The sequence below is a fragment of the Lipotes vexillifer genome, unplaced genomic scaffold (assembly GCF_000442215.2).
Source record: "Lipotes vexillifer unplaced genomic scaffold, Lipotes_vexillifer_v1.1 scaffold591, whole genome shotgun sequence".
Lineage (NCBI taxonomy): Eukaryota > Metazoa > Chordata > Mammalia > Artiodactyla > Lipotidae > Lipotes > Lipotes vexillifer.
In genome coordinates this window covers 5316960-5326269 of record NW_006791954.1, presented here as the reverse complement: position 1 = coordinate 5326269, position 9310 = coordinate 5316960, and the positions used below count along the sequence as shown (strand labels likewise).

The window sequence follows — 9310 nt, the reverse complement described above, 5'->3', positions numbered from 1 at the left end:
GAGGGGGAGGGGGAGGGGGAGTAGGGGGAGGGGACTGGCCAGGGCCGGGGTCTCAGGAAGACCCTCTTCTTGGGCAGTGTCCTTTAGTTTTCCAGCTGGCTGGGACCCAAAGGTATGTGCCCCCTGCCTGAGGCCTCTTGGGGAATAGGAGGGGTGAGGAGGGTGGAAGGGGCCTGCCCCTCACTCTTCTTCCTCCTGCCTTTACCACGACGCCCCTCTCTCAGCCTGCCACTTCCCCAGCCTGCGGCTAAGCTCCCCTTTGCCCACTCCAGCCCACGACTTCCCACTTGTGAGAGAGAGAGAGATGGGGAAAGGTCAGAAAAGGACGCTGGGTCTCCAGGGGGTTCCAGGGATGGGGACAGGGTCAGAAAACTGGACAGAGGGAACCACGGCCCCTGCAGCGCTTCCTAGGTGTCAGGGCTCTGCAGGAGGGGGCCAGTGTGTCACAGGCCCCTGGGGAGGCATATAGGTGCTGTGGCAGGGTGCCATGAAGAAAGAAGTCTTGCCAGCCCTGTTCTGAGTTAGGTGGGGCGGTGGGACACTTGCCCTCTACAAGCCCCAGTTTCCTTATCTGTAAATGGGGTGGTAATCTGAGACCTGACCGAGCTACTGTGTGGTGAGCCTGGTGGGTTTGGGTCTAGTTTCCAAGGCAGGATGGGGTACCGGTCCCCGCTGTCTCCCCTGCACCTCGCCCAGGGCCAGGATCATGTGTGGCGTGGTGTGTGACGTGGTGTGTGGCTGGGGGCAGCTGCCTGGGAGGGCTCTGTGACGGTGACGTCCTGCTTATTCCTCTTGTCCATATTAGGTCATGGGAAAGCGTAGCTGAAGGGCCTGCCTGAATTACAGGTGACAGGCCTGAGACCAGGGACACGCACATACACACAAGCAGACGCCCAGCACGGGGGTTCGGAGAAATGATGCAAAGCCCCGACGGTGGGAGGGAAGGGGACCCACAGCCACCTGGGAGCTGGCGGGCAGCCAGCGGTGATGAAAGCCCAGGGGAATGGGAACAGAGGAGCGAACCTGTTGTAATCGTTACGCCCATTTGTTGGGGCCTATAAAGGAGGCGGGCGAGCCCCGGCAGCAACACACACCTTGGGCCTCTCTCCTCTCGAGCCCTCTCTCTCGGTGTCTGCCTGCCACCCGCTGCCGCCGCCATGACCACCACCAACCGCCAGTTCTCTTCCTCCAACTCCATCAAGGGCTCCTCTGGCCTGGGGGGCAGCTTGTCCTTCACCTCTTGCCAGCTGTCTGGCAGCCTGGGCAATGCCCCTGGGGGTGGCAGCTACTCTAGCTGCTACAGCTTTGGCTCTGGCGGCGGCTGTGGCAGTGGCGGCTATGGCACTGGTGGCTATGGCAGTGGCTTTGGAGGTGGTGATGGGCTGCTGGGGGGCAGCGAGAAGGCCACCATGCAGAACCTCAATGACCGCCTGGCCTCCTACCTGGAGAAGGTACGTGCCCTGGAGGAGGCCAACGCTGACCTGGAGGTGAAGATCCGCGACTGGTACCAGAAGCAACGGCCCACTGAGATCAGGGACTACAGCGCCTACTTCAAGACCATCGAGGACCTGCGGAACAAGGTAGGGGCTATGGTGGGAGGGGACCTGGCGGGGCACGGCTTTTCCTCCCCTACCTCCTGCCCTTGACCAAGGCCTGGAGTCCAGCCTGGGGGCTGCCACAGGGTCTTGGGGAACTAAGGACAGCTTGGATCCGGCTTGGCTTCTGGGAGCCCATCTTGGGGCCACCTTGTGGCCTATGGTCTCTTTTTTTGGGGCAGCGGCCTGGGCTAGGGACAAGCAGGCCTTGTGGAGCTCCTTTGAGCCTCAGTTTCCCATCATGGAGCTTTTTGCCACCTTGTGTGATTGTAGGATAAGATGAATGGATGCATGTGGAGGGCTGGGTCCCTGGGGTCGCCGGATACTCAGGCACCTCTTTCCTTGGAACAAGAGGGAGATTTAAGGCTACGGTGGGGTCAGGGGTCTGAGTGAGCTCCTGCTGGCACCTGCTAGGAGGAGGAGGTGAGAGAGAGGGGGCGGGACCTCAGGAGCCACTTGTTTGCCTTATTTGGGGATTTTTCTGGCTTCCCCATCTCTCCTGTTGTGCCCTCAAGACTGGGGCTCAGCAAACCTGGGGTGGGGCCAGGGCTGCCAGCTGGAGCCCGGGGTCAGGACTTAGCAGGGGTCATGACTTCTGATTTGGAACTACTCTTTGGTGAGGGTTCCTTTAGTCTTCCTTTTGGGGGGAGCCTCTCAGGGACACTATATCCCCAAATGTAAAATGAGGTTTCCCATATCTGTCCTCTTTCCAGGATTTGGGAACAGCTTCTGCCCTGGGGCATCCTCCCATTCTTTTCTTGCTCTCCTGCCTGGCACTCCCAGATGGCTTTCCACTCTGGTTTAAGGCAGAGCCTGGCATAGGGGAGGGGGGCAAGGTTTCAGCCATCAGACTCAGGCCGGTCCCGCCTCTCTCACAAACTGTAATGCAGTAAAGGGGAATGGCTGGGTGGGATGGGAGCCTTCCTGGAGGAGGCAGCCACATCCTGGCCCCCAGACAGAGAGACCCACCTCAGAACCCTGGTCTGTGCTGAGCTACTCCCACCCAGTGACCTGATTACTCTCCCATCTTCCCAGATCCTCATGGCCACCACAGACAATGCCAACGTCCTGCTGCAGATCGACAACAGCCGTCTGGCTGCTGATGACTTCCGCACCAAGTGAGCCCTGGCCAGGGGGGACTGGGGAGGAACTGGGGGCACCCCTCTGTACCCCAGGACTCCTCAGTTGCTGGTGGCAAGGTCCAGGAGCTGGGGGTGGGGGAGTCCCTGCTAAGAGTCCTGCACCTCTTAGCCCAGGATGCAGCAAACGCAGCAGATGCCGAAGGTTGCTGGGCTTAGTCAGGTGATGGAAGAGTGAGAGGGGAGGCGGGGGGCAGAGGGGAGAGAAGCCAGGAGGCAGGGTGGGGGTGGGGCCCCCAGGCTCCCAGGGCTGCCATGGGCTTCTACTCTACCCCCTCATCGTTCGGAGGCGGGGTGCTGGCCAGAACCTGCACCTGCCAGTCCAAGCATCTTGACGAAGTCTCTGGTTTCCTTCGCAGGTTCGAGACGGAGCAGGCCCTGCGCGTGAGCGTGGAGACCGACATCAATGGCCTGCGCAGGGTGCTGGACGAGCTGACCCTGGCCAGAGCCGACCTGGAGATGCAGATCGAGAACCTCAAGGAGGAGCTGGTCTACCTCCGGAAGAATCACGAGGAGGTGAGGCAGCCGGGGCAGTAGGTCAAAGAGGATGCTGAGTGGGTTCTGGGGCCGTGCCAGGTTGAGACTGTGGGAGGAGCACAGGTGTCCAGGCTGGTCGCCTTACAGCGCTGCTCTGTCTGCAGAGCCCTGATCCCCATGCAGGGCAGCCTCCTCCACGTCCTACCTTGCTTCCCTGCATCTGGGGAGCCTCCCAGGGGCCCTCAGAGGCCTCTTCTGCCCCTCCTGGCTTCCCTCAACAGGACAGGAGATAATTGAGGAGGTTGCCCCCTTGTCCCAGCTCAAACCCTCGAATCCGGCCCTTAGGCAGGAGTTTGGAAATCAGACGGGACATTTTGGGGGCTCAGGCTTAAGAATTAGATTTTATCTTCAGAGAGCCCTCAGCCTCATGGGGGAAACACAGAATCTGTCCTCAGGGAACCCCTAGCCTGATGGTGGAGGCAAAGCCCACCTAGAGCAGGTGAATAAAAATCATCCAGAGGGTCAGAGAGTAGAGGGCAGGCAGAACAAAGGAGGTGTCCTTGGGAGGGATCTGGAGAACTTGCGTGGGAAGGGTTGGGAGTTAGAGATCAGGATGCATGCCCACACCCACCATCCCCTCCTCCACAGGAGATGAACGTCTTGCGAGGCCAGGTGGGTGGTGAGATCAATGTGGAGATGGACGCCGCCCCCGGCGTGGACCTGAGCCGCATCCTGAACGAGATGCGCGAACAGTACGAGAAGATGGCAGAGAAGAACCGCAAGGACGCCGAGGACTGGTTCTTCAGCAAGGTGGGTGGCCTTCGGAGTGGAAGGGACCCAGGACGCCTGCCTCCCTGGAACTTCCAGTGCCAGCGATGTTTTCTTTTCCGCAGACAGAGGAACTGAACCGCGAGGTGGCCAGCAATCAACGTGGAGATGGACGCCGCCCCCGGCGTGGACCTGAGCCGCATCCTGAACGAGATGCGCGAACAGTATGAGAAGATGGCAGAGAAGAACCGCAAGGACGCCGAGGACTGGTTCTTCAGCAAGGTGGGTGGCCTTCGGAGTGGAAGGGACCCAGGACGCCTGCCTCCCTGGAACTTCCAGTGCCAGCGATGTTTTCTTTTCCGCAGACAGAGGAACTGAACCGCGAGGTGGCCAGCAACAGCGAGATGGTGCAGAGCAGCAAGAGCGAGATCTCAGAGCTCCGGCGCACCATGCAGAACCTGGAGATCGAGCTGCAGTCCCATCTCAGCATGGTAGGGGCGCTGCCAGGCCTCGGGGGTGGGGGGGAGGCGCCCAGGTCCCTGGAGGGGGCACTGAGAACCCTTCTGACCCCTGCCCCTCCCGCTCTCCTGTAGAAAGCATCTCTGGAGAACAGCCTGGCGGAGACAGAGAACCGCTACTGCCTGCAGCTGTCCCAGATCCAGGGGCTGGTCTGCAGCGTGGAGGAGCAACTGGCCCAGCTGCGCTGCGAGATGGGACAGCAGAGCCAGGAGTACAAGATCCTGCTGGACGTGAAGACGCGGCTGGAGCAGGAGATCGCCACCTACCGCCGCCTGCTGGAGGGCGAGGACACCCAGTGAGAGGGGACCCGGGGCCAGGGCTGGGGGCCTGGGGCAGAGGTGAGGCTGAGACCCACATCTAATCTTCTCTCTTTTCTTTTGCAGGCTGACTCAGCAAAAGCCCAGAGAACGTAAGCATCTTGGTAGCTGAGGGTGGGGCTGCACGGGGCAGGCGACCCACCTGTACGTTGCTGGGGGAGGGTGTCCAGGAGCTCCAGGAAATGATGGCTGATCCTCGGCAGGGCTGGGGGAAGGGACCCGGTAGGGCTCAGGGTCCTAAGCAAGTGAGTGGGACACTATCTGATCCAATGGGGGAGAGGCAGGGAAATGGCCCTTACCTTGGAGATCCTAGTCTGAGGTGGGAGACATGGTCCCAGCTCTGGAGACTCTCATCTGATGGGGAGGTAGGGACATGGTCTCACGATCTTTGCTCTTGGGACCCTACAGATGAGCAAAAGCAGTCTTGTTCTGGAGTCTCTTGTCTGATAGCAGAAAGGGACTTGGTCCTTGTCCTCCAGATCCCAGTCTCATGGGGAAGAAAAAATCCCAGCCCTGGGGCATCTAGTCTAAGGGTGTGGACCAGGGTCCTGTCTTGGAGATCCACTTCTGAAGGGAGGATAATCCATGCCCTTGAGACTGCAGAGAAATGGAGACAGACCCCAGTTCGTGTAGCATCCAGTCTACGCAGTCTTCCTCTTGCAGAAGGACATGTGGGTCAGAATCAAACCATCTATTTGGGAGGCAGGATTCACCCAGGGGCACCAGCAGAGAACAGCGTGAGAGGGAGGGAGTGGCAAGGTCAGGGGAAACACCTGTGCGGATGTGATGTTGAGGGGCCAGCAGAGGCATGGACACCAAGTGGCCATGGGGGTGAAAGCCGGCTCCGCCCAGGGGGCTGGGGGCTGAGCCGGGACCTCTTGGGCCCTGCCCACCCTGAGTGTCTGTCTCCTGCAGCTGTGACCACCCGCCAGGTGCGCACCATTGTGGAAGAAGTCCAGGATGGCAGGGTCATCTCCTCCCGCGAGCAGGTCCACCAGACCAAGAACTGAGGACTCTGCTCCCCCCGCCAGCCCTTCTGGGCCCCCATTGGCTCTGCAGACCCCGCAGCCGCAGCCCCCGGCTTCAGTCCCTTTCCCACCCCTGCTCCCTGCCCAATAAATCTCGTTGACTGAGACATGGAATGCTCCCTGGTTGTGGCCACTGATGTGGCCCTAGCGCGGAAGGGGGGAACCGGTGGGGGGGAGAATGGGGGCAGGGGGAGGAGTCCGTGGACACCCACTGTTGTTGACTTGGAGGTCAGGGGTCATCTTAGAGCAGGGTGAAGACTAGGTCTGGGCAGAACTCGAGGGGTGGGGGTTGCTTTTCAATCTCTCAAGGGCTGGTGATCCCTGGGAGGGTGGTCCAGGCGGTGCCAGACCCAGGTTGAGGTCAGCGTGTCGGGGGGTGGTCTTAGGTGTCCTCTTCTTGGCCTGTAATTGGGTCCATGACCTTGGGCGGTGCCTTCCCCTCACTGAGCCTCATTTTCTCATCCATAAATGGACAAGAAGGTCTCAGGAGCCAGAGACGCAGGGCTAAAGCATCCGCTCGGTTGCTCCGCACAGTCCTGTGGGCTGTGTCCTCCTCTAAGAGGGGACAAGGTGGGGAGGGGGCAGGGAGTCAGGCCAGGGCAGAAATCAGGATCCTCCTGAAGGGGGGGATGGAGGACGGAAGGCGGGGAGGCAGGCTGGGTGATTAGGGCCCAGACTCCTGTGTGAGTCTCAGGAAACCCCTAGAAGGGGTTTGTGGGTCCAGATGCTCCCATGGCCTCAACCCCAGGAATGTGAGCTGAGACCTGTGCTTCCAGAGAAGGCAGGTGTGGGAGAGAGGGTGGGGCCTCTCCCAGGGATATGTCTTCAAATGGTGAGCTCAGGATGGGGCATTCAGGGTAGGTTGTGCTGGGGTGGGGGGCAGCACTGCCCTCCCTGGCAGTTTGTCCCCTCTTGGTTCCAGCAGCTTGGAGGTCGGGGAGGTGGGAAGCTGCCTCCTGGGGAAGCGGGAGGGGCCGTCTTGCCCCAGCCGCTCCAACACCCTCTAGCCAGGCCCCTGTCACTCCACGACCACGCGCTGAGCCAGCGGCAGAGGAGCCCCGGAAGTCTTTCTTTGAGTAAATCTGGAAACCACTGGGCCAGGCGGGTCTGATTTCCTGGTTTTCTTCAAGAAGTTGGGGTGGGTGGAAGGTGTTAACGGGAGGAGGGATGCCCTCACCCCGGTTCACTGACAGACCCCCTCCAAACACGTGCTCTTGCCCGGTGCCTGGAGACTGAGGGCGCGGCCGGGGCAGGGAGGGGACAGAAGCAGCCAGAGCCCCCAGAGGCCTGGCGTGGTGGAGGCTCGGGACCAGTGGAGGGCTGGGAGAAGCAGATGGGGCAGTGGCATGAGCGCTGTCTATGACGTGGGCAGTGGGGTGTGAGGACTTTGGGCAGGTCACAGGCCCTCTCTGGATCTCAGAAGCCACAGTAAAGGAGGGGTGAGATGAGCCGCAGCTAACGGCCCTTCCGGCCTCGATCCCAGGGACAGGGAAGACAGTGAATTCCTTTCCATGGCAGGGATGACAGGCTGCAGTCCAGAGCCCGTGTCTGCAGAGGCAAATGCCGGAATCAAAGCAGGCTGGGAGCGTGGGCTCTGCTCCTGCAGGGGCTGGCATCTCTCAGCTGCCTGGGCAGCAGTCAGGGTAGGAATGGAGGGCAGGAGGGAGGGAGGCACCGTACCCACCAGGCCCCCACCGTACATCCAGCCACAACCAGGAGAACCAGCCCTGGGCTGAGGATGGTCCGTCTGGGGGTGATCTCATTTACCTGAGCGACAGTCCCAGGAAGAGGGGGGGGTCCGGGAAGAGGTGCCCCGTTATGTGGATGGGGACCCTGAGGCTCCGAGGAGCAATGACTCAGCCCGTTTGGAGCCTGGCGTGTCAGGGGTGGAGTAGGGTGTGGGAGGGGAGGTAGCTATGCTGGGAAAGCGGCCAGAGCCCCACCCCCTGCCCAACCCCAGGCTCTTAGGCAGGGCCCTCTCTCCCCGCAGACTCTGGGGGTGCACTTTTACTGATGGGGTGAGTGAGGAGGGGTCAGAGTGTGGGGCTAGGAGAGGCAGCCCCGGACTCCACCCTTCTGCGGGGGATGAAGGCTCTGCCCACAAAGCGAGTGGGTGGGTGGTCAGGAGGCCACAATGGGGGAGCAGCCAGGTGTCCCTGGAGCTGCACCAGGAGAGCAGTGGCTGCGGTGCCGGGGCTGGAGGTCCACAGGGCAGAGTGCTGGGCCCAGAGAGGAAAAGTCCCGCCCTTTCCAGGAGTGCTCAGCCCAGGCCTGGGCAGGTGGGGGCCCGCAGGGAGGAGTGCCTGGGGGTGGAGGCCTGTGGTCCCCTTGGGGATGGCATGGCTTTGTCCAGACACACCACGCTGACCCAGGCTGCTGGGGCATGTGCCTGCGGCTGGACTGGGGGACCCAGCTGTGGGACTTTCCAAGGGACTCACATTCATCCACACCCACCCACCTGCTGCACAAGATGTTTCAGTGAGCCGGTCTGTACCTCCCCTGGGTGCCGTCTCACCCACACTCGTACGATGGACACACACACCTGATGCCCAGGCTCGGGCCGGCCACGGGTAGTCAGCCCCTGTGACTCTTCCTCCGCCTCGCCCACACTCTGGAAGGGTGACCTGACGGTGCTTTCTGCACAGAAATGACATGGCAGTAACACTGTCCACGGCACTGCGTCGCTCTGTGCCTGGGTCTGCGCTGGGCCCGGGGGAAGTAAGAGACCCAGGCCCTGGTTCGGAGGGACCCTGAGGGACCCCAGTCTAGGAGTGGTAAGCCGGGCACAATGGCAGGCCTGACAATCCTCCCTCAGCCCTTATGCAGTGTGTTCTCCTGTGCCACCCAGGCTTTGGGGAGCTGAGGGGAACAGAGGGACCAGAGCCAGGACAGTTCAGCCCCCAGGCAGAGTCCAGACTGTCACCCAGCTTAACCCAGCCACAGGCTCTTCTGAGGGCCCCTGGTTGTGCAGACCATTGTGAGGGGCTGCGAGAGGCCCTGCCTTGGAAGGGGGAGATCCAACACTGTGGCGGAGGACCGCCTAAGGTGGGTAAGGCACTCACAGACTCACCTAGATCCTGGGACCGGGCACGGGGCCAGAGCCTGCCTGGGAGCCATTTGTTCACTCCCAGAGAGCCCGTCCCCTCCCTGCAGACCCCCTACCCCCCATTATGGCCTGAACACTCAGTGTTGGGGACGTCTCTACATCCTCCAGACATTCTGCCCTGAGGGCCTCTCTGTCTCGTTCTTTGCATCTGAGTGTCCGCACAGTGTGTGGCACATAGTAGGTGCTTTATAAATACCTGAAGATAAATGCAGTGACAGCCACCAGTCTGTGACAGCTGCTTTATTTATTTCACCTCTCTGTGCCTGTGAAGTGGTGCTGCCATTCCCATTTCCCAGAGAAGGAAACTGAGGCTCAGAGGGGAGGAACGACTTGCCTAGTATCTGGCCCCTGCTGGCCTAAC

General features: G+C 61.1%; 1 protein-coding gene across 1 annotated transcript; it reads left to right on the top strand.

Annotated features, from left to right (window-relative positions):
• The first annotated feature begins 1157 nt into the window (after positions 1–1157).
• LOC103088494 (keratin, type I cytoskeletal 17) lies at positions 1158–5825 on the top strand. The gene is made up of 8 exons (XM_007465219.1): positions 1158–1580; positions 2631–2713; positions 3094–3250; positions 3860–4021; positions 4345–4470; positions 4573–4793; positions 4882–4907; positions 5731–5825. The coding sequence occupies exons 1-8, from the start codon at positions 1158–1160 to the stop codon at positions 5823–5825; spliced, it is 1293 nt and encodes a 430-aa protein (XP_007465281.1).
• The last annotated feature ends 3485 nt before the right edge of the window (positions 5826–9310 follow it).

Bases quoted from the DNA above. Each gene is read 5' to 3' on its own strand.
- LOC103088494 (XM_007465219.1), top strand. From the start codon at position 1,158: ATGACCACCACCAACCGCCAGTTCTCTTCCTCCAACTCCATCAAGGGC. The intron at 2,714-3,093 runs GTGAGCCCTGGC...TTTCCTTCGCAG, and splicing joins GCTGATGACTTCCGCACCAA to GTTCGAGACGGAGCAGGCCC. The intron at 4,794-4,881 runs GTGAGAGGGGAC...TTTCTTTTGCAG, and splicing joins CTGGAGGGCGAGGACACCCA to GCTGACTCAGCAAAAGCCCA.